This window comes from Ctenocephalides felis, unplaced genomic scaffold (assembly GCF_003426905.1).
Source record: "Ctenocephalides felis isolate EL2017-DRISC unplaced genomic scaffold, ASM342690v1 CF-g0.4_SCAFFOLD_01604, whole genome shotgun sequence".
Taxonomy (NCBI): domain Eukaryota; kingdom Metazoa; phylum Arthropoda; class Insecta; order Siphonaptera; family Pulicidae; genus Ctenocephalides; species Ctenocephalides felis.
In genome coordinates this window covers 27,178,896-27,200,879 of record NW_020537758.1, presented here as the reverse complement: position 1 = coordinate 27,200,879, position 21,984 = coordinate 27,178,896, and the positions used below count along the sequence as shown (strand labels likewise).

Below are 21,984 nucleotides of genomic sequence, written 5' to 3'. Positions count from 1 at the left end.
CAAGCAGAAAGTTCTTTGAATCACTTAAATCGGACGCTTAGTTCTCTCAAAAACTGCTATTTTTTACATATTTAGCTCCGTATCTTCAAAATGGCTGGGCCTGCCTTTGCCAAAAACTAATAAACACTTTTCCCAATCATTACTAATTGAATGTTTTTTAGATCATGCAAATCGGATACTCCGTTCTCTCAAAAATTCGATTTCTATTTTCTGCACTCTTTGCTCCGTATCTTCGAGACGGCTGGACCTGCCTTTGCCAAAAACTAATCAGCTCTTTTCCCTATCAATAGAAATCGAATGTTTTTTGAACCATTCAAATCCGTTGATCCGTGCGCCCTAAAACGTGACTGGAAATTTGTATCCACACATACATACACACAAACACACACACATACAACACACACATCCATTTTTTCTGAGTATGCCAAACGTTCAGAAACCTCAAACGTCGATAAAATGTAAAAATTTTTCAATCCGTTTTCGGCCATTACATAACTTACCCTTGGGAAGTTAATATACATTATATTAATTTATTCATACATTACAGTAATAAATGACGAAATACATTAACATTTGTCTAATGTATAATATATATATATATATATATATATATATATTATAGTATATATAATATAACACAGTATGATATTAAATAAATGATATTTATAGCTAACAATAAGAAAAAGTGCACCATTTGAAGAAATAATAGAAAGTATAATATTTAAACAAGAGTAAACATCGGTTTGACACATTAAATGTTTAAGGCACTCGACTAACATAAGGGTTTGGAAAAAAGCAAAGTCTATTGTCAACGCGTTTCTATCGAGTCAAAGCAATGACGCAGAGTTCTACCGAGTCAAAGCAAGGTATAAAGAGCTTAACCAAGATGCGGCAAGATGTTTGAAAACCCAAACAGTGAAAGAAACTGTTCTTACACAATTGTCTACACTAAAAAGTGCACTCAATAAGTATCCCTATTAATAACACAAGAAATTTTTAAAATGTAGACATGTTTAAATATTTCTGTAATTTACGTTACAGCATGATGTGATTTGGCCGTAAGTGGCTCATAATTAAATTAAAACAACAAATTAAATTAATACAATATATTTATTCATTATTTCATTAACATCTAAGCACTTAACTATTTAATAAATCATAGTAGGCATCTTCTCTGGTGAAGAGACGGACGGACGGACACATAATTAGTAGATCAAATGATTGTTCTCACTCATGAGCAACTTGAGCGTTGAAGAGCACTTGGCTTGAAGTTGGTTACCCTATAAACGAAAACAATGAATTAGTAACAAGGTTCATAAAATATACTATAAGAATAAATTACCTGATTAATCATGCAGCGGTGTCTTCCACGTAACCCCATTAAGACCTTCATAGTAAAACTCAACAAGTGGTTTTTATATTAACTGCCTAATTAAGTTAGTGAGGTTAGTCATGTTATTGAGTTAATAAGAGTTAAGTTAATCATGCATAATTATAGACAGTCATTGAAAAAAACCACTTGCGAGTCATTCACGTGAATGATTTTAAGGCTTCAGGGCAGTAATAGTTGGATCGAGAAGATCTGCAAAAAAGAAAGAAACATTATAGGAATGTTTGCATTTATACTGATATGGTTAAAGACATACCTGGTAACATGTTTCTGGAAAGATTCCTGGTGAAGTGAGTCAGCGTGCAGAGCAGCAGTGGTTGAAAGTACCTGGAAAAAAATAAACATGTATTTATTGTTCACATTTATACTGATTATGGATAAAAACGTACTTTTTAAATTATTTTCAGAGCGATTCTTGGTGAAGGGGTCAGTGTGCAGAGCAGCAGTAGTTGAAAGGACCTGAAAAAAAAAACATGTTATTTAATGTTCACATTTATACTGATTGTGGATAAAAACGTACTTTTTAAATTATTTTCAGAGCGATTCCTGGTGAAGGGGTCAGTGTGCAGAGCAGCAGTGGTTGAAAGTACCTGGAAAAAATAAACATGTTATTTATTGTTCACATTTACTGATTTGATAAAAAAAACGTACTTTTTAAATTATTTTCAGAGCGATTCCTGGTGAAGGGGTCAGTGTGCAGAGCAGCAGTAGTTGAAAGGACCTGAAAAAAAAACATGTATTTAATGTTCACATTTATACTGATTGTGGATAAAAACGTACTTTTTAAATTATTTTCAGAGCGATTCCTGGTGAAGGGGTCAGCGTGCAGAGCAGCAGTAGTTGAAAGGACCTGAAAAAAATAAACATGTTATTTAATGTTCACATTTATACTGATTGTGGATAGAAACGTACTTTTTAAATTATTTTCAGAGCGATTCCTGGTGAAGGGGTCAGTGTGCAGAGCAGCAGTAGTTGAAAGGACCTGAAAAAAAATAAACATGTTATTTAATGTTCACATTTATACTGATTATGGATAAAAACGTACTTTTTAATTATATTTTCAGAGCGATTCTGGTGAGGGGTCAGTGTGCAGAGCAGCAGTAGTTGAAAAAACCTGAAAAAAAATAAAACATGTTATTTAAAGTTCAAATTTATACTGATTGTGGATAAAAACGTACTTTTTAAATTATTTTCAGAGCGATTCTTGGTGAAGGGGTCAGTGTACAGAGCAGCAGTAGTCGAAAGAACCTGAAAAAAAATAAACATTGTTTATTGTTCACAATTATACTGATTATGGATAAAAACGTACTTTTTGAATTATTTTCAGAGCGATTCCCGGTGAAGTGAGTCAGTGGTCAATTTTCACTCGATACTTGGCCATTCGATTCTCAACAATTTGCTTGATATGATATTTTGTGGCCTCCATGTGATTTCATCTTGATGACCAGAAATAGAATGTAGAAATTTACTAGCAGTTTAAGAATTGCACTTGGTTTTATATGAAATGCATTAACATGAATTTCAAACAGTGAAAATTAAAATTTAATGTAATATGTCAAATCCACATTGCATAATCTCAAATGATTCAAACGACCACATTATTATTCAATAGTTGAATAGATTAGTGTATTAGTATTTGTTATTATTAATAATAAAACTACTGATGCTACCTAACTAATAAATTAACCCACATGCAAGACATATCGTGATCATTCGAATCATGAAATACAATGCCTTAATGATTTTGTAAAATTCTAAAAGTTATAGTGACAACTAAAGTATTGATCAATTAATATCTTGAACAAAATCACCGCTTAATAAATCTATTCGTGCCAAATGCAATTCCAATAAATACCACATTCAGAGCGTCACAGTAACAATGTTTGTATAAAAACTGAAGGACTCTGGTAGCAGCAAACGCAAACCTAACCGCACCTGCAAAATACACAAATTATTATTGAATTTAGTTGATTATACATACATTATTAAATGTCATTGTTGATGCGTCACCAAATATTCAAATATTCATTCAAATTGTAACTATTCTTTGTCAATTTGTTGTTCAAATTGTAACTTTTTTTCAACTAATTTTGAAAACTAATTTTGCTTTAAAATTCTTGATGACATTATGATTGTGGTCCAATTTACACAATACTTCTGATATATAAATTGAAGTGAATTAGCAGATGATAATGATGTAAATAAGACTTCAAATTAAACGATCCGTATAAATGTACTCATAGTAATTCACAAAATGAATTAACAGTCATTTTTTACTTTCACAACTTTTTTACTATTACTTCGATTATTTCTTCTGCACAATGACCGCCAGCTCAACTCTTGCCCAGTCAACAAATAATAATATGTAGTTTTATTTAACAGTGGGCACCAAATGATGCAAAATAAAATAATTAAATATATCCGGCGTACCTCTTAGACAGTAGTACGACTTGAGCAAAAACTACATAAATCGAGCACACGTTTTAAAAAAAAAAAACAAAAATGAGGAAAGGTTTCAATTAAATTTAAAACATCTTAAAACACGAAATGCAATACGAGTGAATCCGCAAAGAGAAATATAATTAGCACAAGTGCAACGTACCAGGTGACGCTTGCAGGTCGCACGTACTCCACAGGCAGCGAAGGGTCAGGCCCGCTCGTCCGTGTTCGACGACGTCTCGATGTCTTCTTCCAGCAATCGCCACGATGGAAATGAACTCTCACTCGCAATGACAACTCCCTCACGCAACTCCTATAGTCGCAAAGCATAGATGTGCAAAAGACTTGTAGACGTGCGACTGCAGAGCGTGCACGTTCGCTCGGTCGAAGATGGCGTTTCAGGAACTCGAACGCCTCTTCTGTTTTGAAATCGAAACGACGTTTATTTGAATCTTCAATTTTAACATTAAGGGTTTTATAAATTAAATAACGATATTCCATTCTTTTAGTAAACTCTCTAAAAATTTACACTGCAATGAATTAGTTGTTGTTTATTGAAATAAATAAATTTGGTGCAGAATAAATTTTTTTTTTTTCACTAACCTGTGTTTTACAGTACACTTGTTTGCTTTTCCTTTCTCAAGTATAAAATTTGTTAAATATTTTTACATTTTTAATATACAGACAAGTTTTCATTTTTTATTTATTTATATACTCATATACATGAATAATTTTGAAATTTAGCAATTTTAATGATCATAATAGTTTAAATTGCTTTTAAATTTTGATAGAAAATTTAGTTTTACATTCCTGCAACACGTGAAGCCAATATTACATTTTTCTTTAAATTTCCTTTATTTTAAATAATCAAAATCAAATGACATTCTGTGAGAAAACAGAAAATAAGCAATTTGAATTATCTAGTGAAAACAAACCACTCCTTTGCAAAGTTGAAAAACAATTAAATGGTAATAATTTAATTGTTTTTCAACTTTGCAAACGAGTGGTTTGTTTTCACTAGATAATTCAAATTGCTTATATAAGCAATTATATAATACAAAATATTTTGTGTTTTCTCACAGAATGTCATTTGATTTTGATTAATTAAAATAAACGAAATTTAAAGGAAAAATGTAATATTAAACATTTTTTGAATTATTTCATATTTTTCTTTTGACCTTGGTTTGATTTTTTATATTTCAAAATATTTAACCAACTCTAAAATCAATATGTCAATAAATCAATATGTAATCACATAGATTACTGTACTAAATTTTTTTATAAAATTAGTCTTAAGTAGTTATAAAAATACACTTGTAAAAATTGTAATGATCAATTAAAATAATCAAAATTTAATAAATAAATAAATAAATAATAAATAAATAAATAATTTAATTGATCATTACAATTTTTACAAGTGTATTTCAATAATTAATCATTTTATAACTACTTAAGACTAATTTTATAAAAAATTTAGTACAGTAATCTATGTGATTACATATTGATTTGATCAGTTAGTGTAAGTTTCACAATGCAACAAAACTTTAAACAAAATTTTCATTTATCAAACAAGTTTCAAATCTAAATTTACTGCGATCATAATATAATAAACTACACAATTCAAAATTATGCATACAATTGTTAATTATAAAAATATTCTTCAAACAGCTTAAATGGTGTTCATAATAAAATAAAACCAATTTTTAAAAACTTATTTTTAGAAATGTGAAAATACCATACTAGATATATGTCGAAACACACACACACATACACATCACAAAAATTATAAAGGTATTGGTATATATAAGAACGCAAGTAAATATATACACTCTGTAATACTATGCTATACATAAATTTAAAATCTTGTTTTAATATATGTTGCATAACTTTAGCTTTTTTATCACTGTAAAGATAATTAAATATTTCTCAAATTCATATTACTACAGGCCAAAATATCAGACAAAATTTGGAAATTTTGAGACTACTCTCTGTTCCTGATAGTTATCAGAGCAACAGGGAACGTGCAGGAAAAATTATAGCTTCACTATAGTGACCTTGTTAAAACTTTTATAAAGGTTGAATACATTCAAACGTTGTTAATATTACTTATATTTTTATTACTATTTATTCCTCCAGGCCAAGAATCCTGCCTACCATCTAGATTTCGACACCAGGATTTACATTTCCCACATGATCCAGCCAAGGCAGCGCTTCAACGCGATTGCCAAAATGTTCCACGACTCGGATATCGTGTCTGGATTGTTGTCCAGATTGTCGTACTCCATCAATCATTATCTATGCCATCATTATCATTATCATTTCCTTATCTATGCCATCAACGTTCTCAAAGAAGTAGTCATTGGCAAAAATATTGAGCGCGTGGCATAGCAAGTAGTATTTGATATAAACATATTCTATTCTTGTTTGTAATCTTGGGGCCCAACAATATTTAGTATTATTATATTATATTACAAATGACGAACAATAAGTGGAGAAGTTTCCAGATTTTTTAACATTCCTCTTTATAGCATATAGCAGATATTATAAGTGGTGAAGAAAGCAAACGTGATAATAAGAATCATATTTATTATAATCATTTCATCTATATTTTTGCTTTATACAAAACATATGACTTATAGTTAATTGCACAAGATAGTAATTCATAGTATAAAAAAATGCATTTTTACATAAAATATATATATTTTATTTTAAAAACAAGGCACCCATATGACTATTGCTATGTACAATTGACATTTCATGCACACACACACATACAATATATATACACACACTTATAATATATATATATATATATATATATATATATATATATATGTATATTATAAGTTATATGCACATACAAACTTATATATATTATAAGTTTGTATGTGCATATAAACATAATACAACTTTATATTTAAATATATTTCATTTACATTTTATAATTATGAATTCATGTTAATACTATGTTAAAAATAAATCTCAAAAATATTTCATTATTCATATAATTTTAAATTATATCCTAAATTATTCACAATATTATCTATTAAATGCTTTATCTTACATTAACAATCTTAAACACTGTCATTTACATGAGTATTGGATAAATTTCTCTATGAATTAATATATAGCTTTTATTGATGTTACATAATCTAAATAGTTAAAACGAATTACCGGTTTGAGTAACCTGTCTCATAAAGTTACCCTTTTCCTAAAATACATATGCATATATTGTACGTGTATCTAAATTATAATTTCTATAAATGCATTTGCAACATTACTACTTATAAATAAATTTTAGAAAAGAATTTGCTTCATTGTCCTTAATTGTATGAGGAATACTTTTATACCTATATTTAGATATATATAAAAGCCAATTATATAAAATTCTAAATTTTCATGATAATTAAGTGCACAGATAGTAATAGTTCTGTACTCCAATATTATTTTTACTAGTAGTGAATTCTATTAGAAAAGAATTTTCTCTATAATAACTATTTTAGAATTGATTGTATCACAATTATCTTAAAAGTAAAATTAGTTATATACAATTTGAAATTTTCACGTGCATATCGACTTCAAAAATATTGCACATAGTTAAAGTTAATTTTGCTAGTTAAATAAAAAGTAATAGGAGTTGAAAAAATGACTATAGATTACTATTTACTACATTTATTTAAATCACTTAAGTCTCATCAAATAAAACTGACCAGAATCATCAACGGTAACAAAAGAAGTAAAAAAATCATTGTAAATTACCTTAAATGCGTGCTTGCCTTGTATTTTTACACATATTAATAATTCAGGCCTCCAATCTGGTCCACTTTTATTTCTCCACTTGTCAGGATTAGTGATATTTTTTAAATTTAATTCTCGAAAATGGTTAATTGTATCTAAAGATTTCTTTCGTTTATATTTATTTTGATTTGAGGAATTTACATATTTTTCTAAACAATATGAAATATTCCACCATGCCAGAACATCAGAGGTACTCAGCAATATCAGAGGTGATGAATTGGAATTTCATGTGCAAAACATAGATGATGTACAGCAGTTTTATGCAACTTAAGAACACAAATCTGCGAGCTATTTATTGTTGACCACAACTAAAAAAAAATGTAAATTAGATAATACAAAACTGAAAATAATATCCATAAATACTCACTCTTATATCGCCATTATCTAATCCTAAGGCAATTACACTTTGATCTAGTGCTATATCCAAGCTAACTATGGGTACATCAACATCATACTTGTGTATGCACAAAGCCCTGAAATTTTCTATATTATCCTCCTTTATATTCTTCAAAGAAAAAATTAACAAAGATCCATCATTATTTCCTACAGCTAAACTGTTTTTCTGAAGTGCAGCACAGGTCACATAACCTTTTGCAGAGGGATTGCCCCACAAAACTGATACTAATTTATGCTCATTTTCCAGACACCAGAGTTTAATTGAACAATTACTAGATATTGATATAATATAATTTTTATAAGCAAAACATTTTACAATTTTTTCAGCATAAATATTTATGCTTTTTTCTATTTTAGGTTCCTGGACACCAATAATATCCTGCAGTTTTATTGAAAATTCTTTCTGCCAAGTCATCAAAGAACCTGAACTACCAGCTGCGATGAGAGTTAAATCATTGATGAATTCTAAATAACACGCAGAATCAGGTAACTTAATAATCTTTTTACTACTGTCTAATTTTGTTTGATAGACAAATATATAACCATTATCAAGACCATAAGCAATAAATAAGCCACATGCTGACATAGAAATGCAATTAATTTTATAAGATTGTTCATTCACATTTGTGTAATAAATATTATGGCCCCGTTGTATTTGCAATTTACAACTGCTGTCCGCTACTGCTAATTGATAATTATCATTAATATGCCGAAGTGAATTTGGAGAACATGTGCTGAATTTCAATCCAAAATTTTGTATCCCTAAACTGTTATTTGATAATTGTTGTGATAATGTTTTCATTGTATCTTTTCCATCTGGAGTAATGGGTAGGGGATCGAAAATGCAGTCAAATATGGGTAATCTACGAGAAGTCTTATTGTAATCAGTACTAAAATCTCCTGGTTGAAGGCACCAAATTTTTATAAGTTTTTTATTTTTAATCGTAACCAATAGATAAATGCAAGGACTATTTTGATATATATCAACTGATGACACTTCTCTGAAAGAGATAAAATAATAATTATATTTTGAAATAATACAAACCAAAAAAATATTTCATTATTTTTATGTCCAACATACCCACAGAAATCCTCAATAAAGTGTAAAACTTCAAGTTTCTCTATGTATCCATATTCATCATATTTCACTTCAAAGATCGTAATGCTTTCAGTATTTCCAGTCACCAAAATATCACCCTCAGGTGTGATATTTGCAAATGTGCACTTTATGTTATCGTGTAGTTCAACAATACTTTGTGATTTAAAATAGCCAATTGAAGTAGGAGCAATTGAAATACCCATTCCAAATTTATCTACAAATATTAAATACACAGAGTATGTTGCTTACTTCTTATGACATAAAAAATGCACTTTTTGTCCTATACTTACTTGTTAATAGATGTATGCTCTGTTGTTCACAATTGAATTTACTCTTATGTTCAGATTGTAGAATATTAAACAACCATATTTCGTTACTACTAGTTCCTATCATAATATAATTTTTTTTGTAGAAGCAACAACTTATGATATTTTCAATTTCAATATTTCTAACAACCACTGTTTGACTAGTCATTACATCAAAAATATTAATAAAGCCATTATCTGAACATAAACATATATACTCTCCATTATTAGAATAAGAGACAAGTTTAAATTTTTTATCAGAATCAGATTCAAAAATATGCAATGATGAAAATTTTGATGCGTCTGTATCATATAAACTACTCCACTGTTTTTGCTTAATTATAGGTGATGGGGAACCATTTGGTGTACCTGAAAATATTTATTTGTGGTGAAACAATATAACGACAATAGTTTAATTAGATAAAAGAAATATATTATTTATAAGAAAACTTAAGAAATATCAAATTGTTATTCTGATGTAAAAATATTTTTTTTTTTTCAATTCCTAATTTTTACATCAATGTTTTTATTCCAATTTAAAATGATGTATCTCATGATCAAACTTCTATACATTACCATTAGCAAAACTATTACTGTGAGATAAAGTACTTGGTATATTCCATAAACGGCTTTCACCATCCTCAGATAATGAAACAAAATTTTCACAAGTGGGACTTACTCTCAAGCACTTTAAAGGCTTTTTATGTCCGTCAAATCTCGCTCGTAAACGATAATAATTTAAATCCCACATCTGTAAAACAACATGAAAATGTTATCAAATGTAAGTATTGTTTAATGGTATTATTTTTTTAGAAAAAAGTATTAGTTATGTATATAAAACTTATTCATTAGAATAATTACTTCAATAGCCCCATCACTGCATCCAATTAGTATTTGATTTGTGTCAATTGCAAATCTAGCTACAACCGGCACTGAATTTAAATCTAAAATTTGTGGATGAGGTGGCCCTTTTTCTTTGCACCTATAATGTTACATTTACATTAATACTTGTGTAAATTGCTCTTACTACTCATACAATAAAAGATCTTACCAAATATCTACAAACAAACGGTCTGTTTTCTTCTTGACAATATCTGAGGCTAAAGCTTTTAAATAACCCGTTCTCCAAGATAAAGCTAACTGAATTACACACAAATCAGGGTATCTATACAAATTATAACCACAATCTTTGACAAATTCTTCCATTTCATTTAATTGAGATTTTCTTAATTTATCCTAGAAAAATAAAATAATTATAAAGATAATCTTCAAGAAGTAATTTTACATATCTTTCATGTAATTAAAATAATACATTTCTTAATATGCATACCCCATTTATAATTTTTTCTCTGTATTTTCTTAAATCAGTTAGCAAATCAGCAGCAGTTGTTGCTCTAATTTTGGCACCAATGAAGTTTAAATCTAAATAGATATCGGGCAGTGATTGTTCAGCTTCTTCAAAATGATATGCCAGATATGAATAAATATAATTATCATTTGGTAGCTTTGAAAAATCATTATTGCATTTCTATAAAATAAATATCCTTAGCATTTTTAATATAATATGAATATATAAAAAATTATAAATACTACCTTGCGATATGCATCTATCAATTTAATATGAGTATTTCTTATTTCAGCAGCTGACAAACGTTCCTTGAGATACGCATGTAAGAGATCATGCAAACCAAATACAAATTCTCTGTTTTGTGGATTTATTTGTCCTAATACTAGAGATCTATTTTTAAGTTCTGTCATAATATCCTCCACAGAATATTTAGTTTCGTCCCACAAGAGTTGAAGTACCTAAAATTTTATGCTCTGCTTTACAAAATTCATATATTATAGATGTTTGTCTATAACTTCTTAAAAGTGTATTTATTTCTTACACATGTAGGAACATTGACGTCTTCTAAAAATATAACTAAATCCTGAAATTTCTGTTTGATTCCTTTTGGCAAATTGTTTACACAAATATCAATTACAGAAAATATCACTTGATTAGATTTATAAAAGTCATCATGGTTACTTAATCGCTTTATACAATCTTCCATTCTTTCAATACGAGAAACTTCAGCACTATAAGGAAGTTTGAGTTGCCCTCCAATTAAGGCTATAATCATTGGCAGTCCACGGCATAGATTATGAATTGTTTTTAGATTTTTCAGCTGTACCATGCTTAATGTATCAATTTTAGTATTCATACAATTTGAAAATAATTGAACACTTTCATTTTCTGTGAATGCTTTCACATCAATAACTTGTACATCTTTGTTATTGACTTTATTGAAAATCTGCAAAAATGCAATAATGTATTATTCATGAAGTATCTTTCACTTATTTATTTCGATTCATTTATTTATTACCTCCTTATTTTTGCTTGTAATAAGCATTTTACATCCAAAATCAAACATTTCTAAGGTATGAGAATCAAGAACATCGTCTAAAACTAATAATGCATCTCTAAACTCATCACGTGTGAATAAACATCTTAAATTATCATGAATATGTTCCAATTTTTCAGACATCAATACGGAAATGGGCCGATTTGTTCGATTTGACATCTCTGACTGCAATTTCAGATACAATCTAAAAAATAAATATTTATTTTAGATCATTTCTTCATGAATGTGAGTATATCTTAAAATATAATGGATTATTACCTGTGGAGGTGCTGTTGTATTAGTTCCGTAGTTGTACATTCCCCAACATTACACCAGTATACTCTATTTGTCATTTTGCTCAAGATCTCACTATCACATATTGCAGACTGTGCAAGACAACTTTTGCCTGAACCAGGCATTCCATGTAGCAGCAAAAATTGTGATCTTTTTAGGTTCAGCAAACCAATTTTAACAGTTTTAAGCTACAATTAATTATTTTTTTATTATAAGAAAAGTATTCTTTGAAGCAGTAAGAATTACTTCATAATTCAGTAGTTAATGAAATACTTTGTGTTTTTTTGACAATGATTAACACAAATTTTACATCAATATTGTTTTATTATGTTATCTTATATTTATTTTATTTATACAATGTAGTCTTACTATGTCTTTTCTCTCCACATAATATGGAGGATCTCTTGGAACTCCACCAATTGTAAGAGCATCTTGTTGTATACTTTCAACTAATTCTGAAGTGGTATTTATTACCAAAAGTTTAGCTAACCACTCATAATCTGGTTCAAGTACTTCACGAAATATTTCATAGGCTTTATTGTTTTTATTTGCTAAAATATCTAATAATTGTCTTGCTTTGTCTTTATCATTGTTCTGTGAACAAATTGATTAAATTTAATTTTTCAAATGCATAATATGTAATTTACTGCCTAATCGATCAGAAGCTGCATCAAGTTTGTTAATGATTAACTAGATTTTTCATCAAAATAATAATTGAACAAGAAGCACTGATATTTCTAGAAAAAAATTCTAGAAATATCAAAAATATTGTAAATAATAAGTCTTTACAAAAATCAATAAAAGATGCTAAATTCAAATTACTTATTGTAAAGAAAAACTAAAATAATTTTGTTAGATTAAAAAACTCTTTAAAAAATGCAAAAATTCCAACAAAATATAAAAAAAGATTGTTTTTAATGAATCTTTTTGCTTTAATTTTTATAAAATACCTTAAATACCAATCATATAAATGCAAGTGCTGATCGATTAGATATATTGTCTTTATCATCTATAACAACCTCTTTATCTATGAGTCCTTTGTCTTCTTCATTTATAACTAATTTGGAAATCAGCTTATCAATAACATCATTGACGACCAAATCTGAGACAATTGCATCGCGATTTCTTTGCAATGCAGAAATGTTTAAACTATTCATTGCAGTTTACTATTTGTTTACATTAAAACTATTAAATGCGAAAACATAAATGCATCATATGTGTATTGCACAACCTTGAAATTTATCACTATTTATATCAATACATTTTTCTTTACTATTTTAATATCAACCTTGAAAATTGATCATTCTTAGAAGGTTATTAACCTAAGTTTAATAAACTTCTCTGCCCAATTCGTTGGTCTAATAAGTAAGATAAATAATAGGTTGCTTTACGAAACCTAACCATATCGATTATACTAAGGCATAACTTATAGCTAAACCACACACTGAATCTATTTTTTAAGCATTCTTTAATCTCACTTTTTTAAATAAAAATATCAATTGACACATCAGGCGTTTACATTTTTAACTGACGAAAAATTTCGTTTTTGTTTGTCAATATTGCCATAGATAAGCCTTCACTGAGTCATTGTAGTATCTAGAATCCATTGCATAAATGTCTGTAGAGTAGAAATGCCTATGCGTCACATGTCGCGTTAAAGTTTAATGTTTTTGAAATGTATTATAACTACATTAACTGAAAAATTTAATCATTACTCAATGATGATAGTTTATAAGTTTATAATACAAATCCATGATAATTATTATTATTGTTGTAGAGAAGCAGGCAAGATAATGAATATATCATTCTCAGGTTCGCTAGCGCTCCAGGCGGCATATTTGTGAAATAGCAAATTGAAATTTGTCTATTTGACCAAAATCAGTTTAGTATTGCCATATCTGATTATTTCTTACTTCGGTGCGTTTTATTAGTTCATTACTTCTATTACTTTTAAGTTGAAAATGCAGTCGTTAAGTAAATTTATCATCCAATTGCCATTGTTATAATATGATTAAAGGTGATATTGATAAAATCGTGTGGAAAGGTCATGTTTAAATTAAAAAGTTTAAATTTGGAGGTGTAAATTTTATGATTTAAAAAAGATTTTTAAATTATATACCATCTAGTGTTCATCATGGGTTGAGTAAGGTAAGAAACTTGTGATTATGTTTTGTTTTTAATATAATACTTATTCATAGTTTTTAAATTAATAACTGTATCTCGATCATCTGCATCGTTTTTTAACACATTTTTCTCAGCCCTTGAATTTTACTTTAAATTACAAGTTGCGCAAAGAATTTCTTCACATGCTACTTCTTCCAATTGTTAATTTGTCGTTCAACTGTATTCTTCAGTAACATTACGTATTGGATATGTCTGGTGCGTGCTATTTAATTTATTACTTTATGCAATTGCAAATTGAATTCAAAAAATTTCTTCTTTGTGAGAATAAAGCAAAATATTTATGAAATGAATCGTCTAAATTATTTTGTTATAGTTTTATATTATGAACTATAACATTTTATTTACATTGAAATTTTCTTATTTTTAATGCTTTTATTAATATCAGTGCATTTTGAAGATGATATATTATTTATTTAAATAAAAAAATAATTACATACAGCGTTAATAAATGCAATCTATAAATAATTCTGCTTATATAGTCTTATAAGTAGCATCATATGATTTTATAAATACATAATTGGAAATTTTGCTATGCATGAATTTAATGTATATTGATCATATTTTTAAAGTAACTCATATTTACTTATTCAGTTCTTATGTTTTTACACAAGTTAAATTAATGTTATTTAGATGGTAATTCTCACTGAGCAATTCGACAATCACATTTCAACACTTTTATAATTAACTTAATATTAATATAAAAGTAATTCGAAAGATCTAGTGAATAATTGTTTACTAACTTGAATAGTAATTAGTTCTAGAAATCATAATAATGTGACTCATATTGGAGAAAGAAAATAATCTATTGCATTGATTAAGTTCAATTTAGAGGTTTTCCTAAATTTCAAAAAAAAAAAATTAAATTTGTTTTGAAGTACATGTTCAAAAATTTTATTTTGGACATCACTAAAATTTGGAGTGGATGTAAAAATATAATAAGAAAAATATTCACTAGATCTCTTGTTTTCATTAAAATAATACTTATATCAAATAGTATTCTTATTTTTCAAATCAATTGAAATATAAAATATATTTTTTACTAATAATTATTCTTATCGTCTAAAAAGTTTTTAATACAGCAGAATCTAGTTGTACAGTAAAATTAGATATGCTAATAGTGATTCATTTTAATCTTTCTACTATGAAGTGGATCTATCAAGTTTTTATGCTTCATTTTCAATGATTCTCATATTCGTCTCATTCTAAAAATTGATAAGAATTTTTAAACTGAATAGAAATATCGTTAATGCACTATATCTATTTTTGCACAATTTATTTTAAAGTTAATAAATATGAAATTGAATTTAGTGCTTTTTTTTTTCATTTACTTCAATAGTTTATCCCCTAGAAGTCCTAATTTATATGAAGATTTCCTATTTATCAGTATTTATGGGGGTTAAAAGTGTATACCTGTCTGTTGTATCTTCACAAATATACAGATATTTAAAGACTTCTGTACTTCAAAATATTGAAAAAGCTAGCTAATGATTAATATATTGATAAAACGGTTAAATTAATAATTTCTTCTTTTATGTAAACAAATATTTTTCAGACATTAGTGCTGTGGCATTCTAATAATTTCTAGATCATTTTAGTAGTCTAAATATCTTTTCAAAATATAATTTTATCTTCTTAATAAAATCGTATCATCTAGATACAATCCTAGTATGTGAATTAAAATAATTTCTAATAATATTAAATAATACCTTCATAAAAAATGTCTGAGAATAAAAAATACATCCATCAGAGATCTTTTGTTAAGTTGCTTAACAACGAGCAAACATGGGTCATGATTGTTACTATCATTTGTTAAATTGAAATCTCTTAAGAGTAAGTCTTATATACATGAAGTGATTTTTAATATCTACATAAATGTATGTATCTTACATATTGCCTTCTCATTTATCCATTATGTGAGCTTTAGTATTCAATTTAGGAATTGATAATACAATTTGATGCTAAATGTTGTTATAAACTTTAAAACTCTAAGCTTCTTCTACTTGCTGAGGCCTCAAAACTATTCTCGGGTCTGCTTCCAACATTTTATCACTTTCTTCAGCACTACTCACACTGCAGAATATAATATTTATTTAGTTCTATTTATTCATATTATTTCATTCATGATTCAAAAATATTATGTATGCTAACCAATCTTTGTTATCTCCGGCCATGAGTTTCCTTCTTTGTTCTTCATCAATTTGGGCAGGAACTTCTGATACTGGTGCATATTGAGCAGACACTAAAAGATCTGTGGACGGATTTAATGCCAATACTTGTGCTGCACCATTTCCTTGTAAATGTCTTGCCAATCGAGCTTCCTTTGATGGTACGCATGGACAAGTTCTTCGACAGCCAACCAAACGTATATAAAATACTACAATGTGAAGGAAACATTAAAAATTTACATTCTTCCAACTTTACGATATACAGATAGCTTCATAGTAAGTTTTTTGATTACCTAAAACTGCCAAGCCTAAAAATACAACTAAGACACCTGATATTGCTATAGCTAAGTATGCGCTATCACCAGGGGCATAAATTGGATCTTCACCAACTTCTTTAGGATACTGTCGTGTGTCAGCGTAATTTATGGAACCATTAACTATCATTACCAGACCTAAAAAAATGACAATTATTCCTTGTCCACAAATTTGTGGTTGCTTTACGAAACTTTATGAATTTGTCTGTCTTGTCTTGCAGAAATAAGTGATTAATATTTCACTCTATAACTTATTTAAAACAATCAAATTCAATTATATTTTCTGTATATTCCTATATATTAAATGGAAATGTATGTTCTTATATTTTAAATGGAAAATTGTTAATCTCTGTATTTCACTTACATATTTACTTTTTAAGGTATTATTTCAGCATTAGCATTTTAATTGACTATAACAACTTTAAATAGAAAATTGTAACAACTTCTTATTGATTCTTCAACCACACATTTAAAAAAACTAATTAGTTAACTTAATATTTTTGTCTCTAAACTTACCAATGATGATTGTTATTAAACCAGTTATTAAGATTGATGTTTGTACCATGGGTTTGTGAAGATACCGTCTATTTGAGACAGTTTGTGATAAATAGCTAACCGGTCTTGTCCATGATGAATCATTTGGCTGCTGTTCATAGGTAACAGTTGTGGGTTGATAAACAGGCCCACTCGTAGGCATTTTTACGGATTAACCTTGAAATAGTAGATTATTTCATAAAATTCGAAATTTAATATAAAAATATATAATTCATAAATAATGAATATCCGATATTCAAAATAAATGGATATACAAAAAAAAAACGAGCTAGTGATAAAATATTCTATAGTTGTAAAATTTGTTGTTGGGGAAACATGATTGTCTGTGATTTTAGCAGAACATTTAATTTCAAATTTATAAGGTGATTTTTAAGAGACATACATTTTAATGAGCTGTTAGTTGCCCATAGAAATATGTTTTAATTACGTATAATACAATATTGGAAATCCAATTCATTGTGATACAATCATTGCAGTTTCACAGGGTTGTTTATCCAGTCATTATAATTAACATATATTTATTTATGATAAATTAATGATAATAAATATCATTTTATAATAAAAATTAATAAATATTACATTATTGCGGTCATAGAAATTTAATTAAGGGAATTATAAATTGCCGGAGTGTATAATTGTGTGGATTTAAATCACCAATATTTTTAAATGCATAATGTATATAATATTTAACACAAAAACAAGCAAAAATATCTTTGTTTGCATCACAAAATTTGAAGATTAAATTTTCTCATACATTTTTTGCAGGCGTTTATATTTTGTTAAGTAGGTAAGATTTTTGTATTGCCTAAATACTTTAAATAGATAGAAATAATATTTAGTTATTACACTGACTATCACTGAGGCAAAACACTTCTAGTAACAAAAAATTAATAAATTTTTCACATATGGTGGTTCTATAGCCTTTTTGCACAACTTTTATCAATGAATTAAATTAGCCAAAAACACGTATTAAATTCTGCACTAAAAGTAATCGATCACAATTATAATTAAGATCTATAAAATACTCCATTTAACAATTTAATTATGTTAAAAATTCACACATTGTTTTTTACCTGATCGTTTCGAATAAGTTATGCTAAACTATAGAGTCAATATTATGTGTAACTGATTTTAATAGTGTTGTTTCTATTATTTTTGACTTATATTTCAATATCCTTTATTAAAATAAATCATTTTCATTGAAAAACAAGAGCAATTCACAATTCAAGTCTCACATTTGTTGTTCACTGACATTAGGCGAGCGTCGCTTTGATGATTCACTGCGTTGTTACGTTCGTGCGAGCCCGACGACGACTCAGAGACTTAAATTGCCGCGAGGCAAAAAACACGAATTTTGAAACTGGTACGATTTCAATAAAACAAAGTATAAAACTTCAATTACAATATATTTTGAAGTACTTAATAATATTAATGTAGCATGAAAGGTAATCGATAACTTTAAGGCACAGATTGTGTCGTCAGTGACGACGTAAACTTAAATCTAAACTCGTAGCTATTCAAGGGCGCAATTTGCATAAATATATTATTCATGCTGCACATTTCACAGTAAGGTCATAATTGCAAGGGATTCTTATATATAATGGAATGCATTTTAATAGTTTGTGCAATCAATCTCATTTGAAATAAGACAGATTAATTTTATGGCTCTTTATATATGCTTCCAAAATTAGTGCATATACAAAATAGATACACCAAATGTATACTAATTTTTTTCAATAACTTTGGATTAATATTCAAAAGAAAAAAGGGAATATATTCAAAATATGATGAATTATACAATCAAACCCTTGTTGCTCTTGTTATATTACTTAATATTGAGTATATATAATAATATACACAAAATATGTATATAATATTAATATATTATTTAGCACGAAATCTATAAACTCGAGTTCAAGAGTTTTAAAGCTTGTATATCCAAGCAGTAGTGTAATGCGTTTTCGCTTTTCGAAAATATGAATTTAAAATATATGTTTCCAAATAAATATTTTATTTATATATACACACATACACACAATATATATGTTTATATATATATACAGGGCCGGTCCTGGGGTCCTCAGCGCCCGCATGCAATTTTGTTTCTAGCGCCCCTCCCCCCCTTCTCATTTTAACTGTTTTAACAGTTTATCATTAAAATTATAAGATCTACGTCATTTTTTTAAATACTTTTTAATAACTCTGGTTTTAGTACACAAAGAATAGATATTTAATATAAAAGCACATTGATTTTAAACCTTATTTTTAATCCAAACTTTTTAGGACATCCAAACATATCAGTATGTTTATTATTGCTTGAAATAATATGTTTGAAAAATCTTACTTATTTATTTTGGAGATTTTATACGATTTATTTTATTAAACAAATCATGGAAAGCAAAAAAAATTCTAGCCTTTTATTATTAAACGTAACACTGGTGCTTTATGTTGGATTATTTTATTTTGATTTTTCATTATTTAAAATATCTAAAATTTCATCTTAAATGTTGCTCAAAAATTAGTGAAAAATGCAAAGAAATTATATGTTTCTTGAATTATATTGAAAAAAAAAACTATATTGAAAATTTCATTTCCGAATCTCGTTTTGGCGCCTCCTAAGGCGTGCGCCCGCATTTTTTGCATGCATCGCATTCAAGGTAGGACCGGCCCTGTATATATATATATATATATATATATATATATATTATTTTCTACCTACGTGGCAAAGGTACAAATCTGGAGAAATCGAATTTAATTTGCATCCAGGATTGAGTAGGTTGTCTAATCAGAAACGCGAATAATCAGAATGCATGTGCATATGCGTGGTATCAATTATGGAAGTTTGATTTATTTATGAGGTAGAAAATTGAAATGGAAAAATTTGAATAGTTTATTCACATTGATATAAATATTACATGCTTTTTTTTTTAATTTATTACTCATAGCATATTACATACTTGATTTAAGTTTAAGAACATTAGCTTCTCGTGGCTGTTTCCGTGTTTTGGATTAAGTATTCAAGTAGTACCGCATCCTTTACGAGTTCATTATAAAATTAACTTTGAATTCATTATATTTTTAGGACAGGAATTAGATTGCAATGATTATCTGACCAACCAAGTAGTAATTATTAGCATTTGCTAATGTGCATTGCTGTAGTTACTATGTATAATTCTCTGCCTACACATGTATTAACTTTTATTGTAATTAATTTCTCTTTCAAGATTTTATTTCTTATTAACTTACCAGCACACCACTATGTACTGCTGAGTCATCTATAACTTATAATAATATCCGCACAATATATGTCGAAGACACAATAATGACCTACGCGCTCTCCGGAGTGCTCAGCAGATTACTGAGTATCTAAAGTTTAACAAAAGCTTTGCAAATAGATTATTTACATAATGCCGTAATTCTTTATACATTACCGTTGTAATAAGAGGTCAAGTTTACTGCAACAAGTTCATAGACTTTTCTTTGTCTCATCAACGATTTTTAAAATTTATCCGAGAAGTAGTTTAATTAAGGTATTAATCGTTTTAGTTTCTTTTATAATCACTTATGTTTTTGCAATTTTCTTTAAAAAAAAATTAAAATTATTTATTACACTTCTTGGTTTTCTCTTTGCTTTTATTGGGGAGAGTATAAAGCTATAGTGATGTTCTCTGAATCAATTCTTACGAAATTAAGGAAAAGAAGATATATATATATATATATATATATATATATATATATATATATATATATTGAAATATGTGAGTTTGGTGTTGATATATATTTTGATGAGTTATTTAGAATCGGGCAGTAACACCAAGTAAAAAAAACTAAAGTAGTTTTTGAAATACTTTATTTATCCATACGTTTTGGTCTTCATCGAGACCGTCATTCAGTGGAAAAACTAAAAGATTTTATATTATGTAGGAGAAAAATATTATGAAGTTATAGAACTTATATATAAATACTTACAGAAATTAATTATACAAAAATACACTTACACTATTACACTGTGATAAACCAAGCTATTAATAACTGGAACATTTAAACTAATTATTTTTTTGACAATTTTTGGTTACATTCTAGTGTGTACAGATTGACTAACGTCTAAATACTGAATGAATTGTTTTTACAATTTTGTGAAAGTGTAAAAAAACTGGCAAACATTTGTTTTTAGTAAAATAATAAAATAATAAAATACACGCTTCATTTAGTTATGGTGGTGTTTTTAAAATGGTCGAGGATTATTTTATAGTCATTGCAAAGCGAATTGTTATCTAGTCTTATATTTATGGCCGTGTAAAAGAATCTTTTAATTTTTCCACTGAATGACGGTCTCGATGAAGACGAAACGTATGGATAAATAAAGTATTTCAAAAACCTCTTTAGTTTTTTTTACTTGGTGTTACTGCCCGATTCTAAATAACTCATCAATATATATATATTGTGTGTGTGTGTATGTATTTGTATTTGTATTAATATATGTATATAATTTGTATCTAATTAGGCAATATTTCAGCACGATACCGCAATTACAAACTACAATTCTAGAGTATATTGTTGACAGTACAACAATATTATTACCTTGAATTTATGGCACTTTTGAATTGCCTTGAAATAATTTGATACGTGGTCACGTCATGCTTGTGTTTTACTTGATATAT

The 21,984-nt window shown here is 27.8% G+C and overlaps 3 protein-coding genes and 1 long non-coding RNA gene across 5 annotated transcripts; all 4 read right to left on the bottom strand.

Annotated features, from left to right (window-relative positions):
• Positions 1 to 1,200: 1,200 nt before the first annotated feature.
• On the bottom strand, positions 1,201 to 2,994 carry LOC113373216. Of its 2 annotated transcripts, XR_003366896.1 has the most exons (6): positions 2,700 to 2,994; positions 2,569 to 2,638; positions 2,303 to 2,372; positions 1,647 to 1,717; positions 1,343 to 1,582; positions 1,201 to 1,280 (listed from the first exon to the last, which is right to left on the bottom strand). It is a non-coding gene; the product is annotated as an uncharacterized LOC113373216 (long non-coding RNA). The 2 variants fall into 2 exon arrangements; XR_003366895.1 differs by lacking the exon at positions 2,303 to 2,372.
• A 4,452-nt stretch (positions 2,995 to 7,446) lies between these two features.
• Positions 7,447 to 9,646, bottom strand: LOC113373212. Its single transcript, XM_026613516.1, has 4 exons — positions 9,413 to 9,646; positions 9,105 to 9,336; positions 7,995 to 9,024; positions 7,447 to 7,935 (listed from the first exon to the last, which is right to left on the bottom strand). Exons 1-4 carry the CDS (start codon positions 9,594 to 9,596, stop codon positions 7,831 to 7,833), a joined length of 1,551 nt encoding a protein of 516 aa, XP_026469301.1. The 5' UTR covers positions 9,597 to 9,646; the 3' UTR covers positions 7,447 to 7,830.
• Positions 9,645 to 13,637, bottom strand: LOC113373601 (apoptotic protease-activating factor 1-like; the record flags this gene model as incomplete). Its single annotated transcript, XM_026613889.1, has 11 exons — positions 13,125 to 13,637; positions 12,475 to 12,699; positions 12,091 to 12,293; positions 11,794 to 12,016; positions 11,317 to 11,721; positions 11,021 to 11,233; positions 10,758 to 10,955; positions 10,479 to 10,663; positions 10,289 to 10,409; positions 10,004 to 10,178; positions 9,645 to 9,796 (listed from the first exon to the last, which is right to left on the bottom strand). Coding segments are annotated over exons 1-11 (2,238 nt in total), but the record flags the coding sequence as incomplete, so codon positions are not given.
• A 2,417-nt stretch (positions 13,638 to 16,054) lies between these two features.
• LOC113373214 lies at positions 16,055 to 18,602 on the bottom strand. Its single transcript, XM_026613519.1, has 5 exons — positions 18,397 to 18,602; positions 17,285 to 17,479; positions 16,748 to 16,906; positions 16,438 to 16,663; positions 16,055 to 16,359 (listed from the first exon to the last, which is right to left on the bottom strand). Exons 2-5 carry the CDS (start codon positions 17,463 to 17,465, stop codon positions 16,275 to 16,277), a joined length of 651 nt encoding a protein of 216 aa, XP_026469304.1. The 5' UTR covers positions 17,466 to 17,479; positions 18,397 to 18,602; the 3' UTR covers positions 16,055 to 16,274.
• Positions 18,603 to 21,984: the final 3,382 nt, after the last annotated feature.

Excerpts from the sequence above, each read along its gene's own strand:
- LOC113373214 (XM_026613519.1), bottom strand. The coding sequence starts at position 17,465 with ATGCCTACGAGTGGGCCTGTTTATCAACCCACAACTGTTACCTATGAA. Across the intron at positions 16,907-17,284 it reads TTTAATAACAATCATCATTG|GTCTGGTAATGATAGTTAAT; the intron begins GTAAGTTTAGAG and ends TCATTTTTTTAG. Across the intron at positions 16,360-16,437 it reads GCCGGAGATAACAAAGATTG|TGTGAGTAGTGCTGAAGAAA; the intron begins GTTAGCATACAT and ends TATATTCTGCAG.
- LOC113373212 (XM_026613516.1), bottom strand. The coding sequence starts at position 9,596 with ATGACTAGTCAAACAGTGGTTGTTAGAAATATTGAAATTGAAAATATC. Across the intron at positions 9,337-9,412 it reads GAGCATACATCTATTAACAA|ATAAATTTGGAATGGGTATT; the intron begins GTAAGTATAGGA and ends TAATATTTGTAG. Across the intron at positions 7,936-7,994 it reads TAGATAATGGCGATATAAGA|TTGTGGTCAACAATAAATAG; the intron begins GTGAGTATTTAT and ends ATTTTTTTTTAG.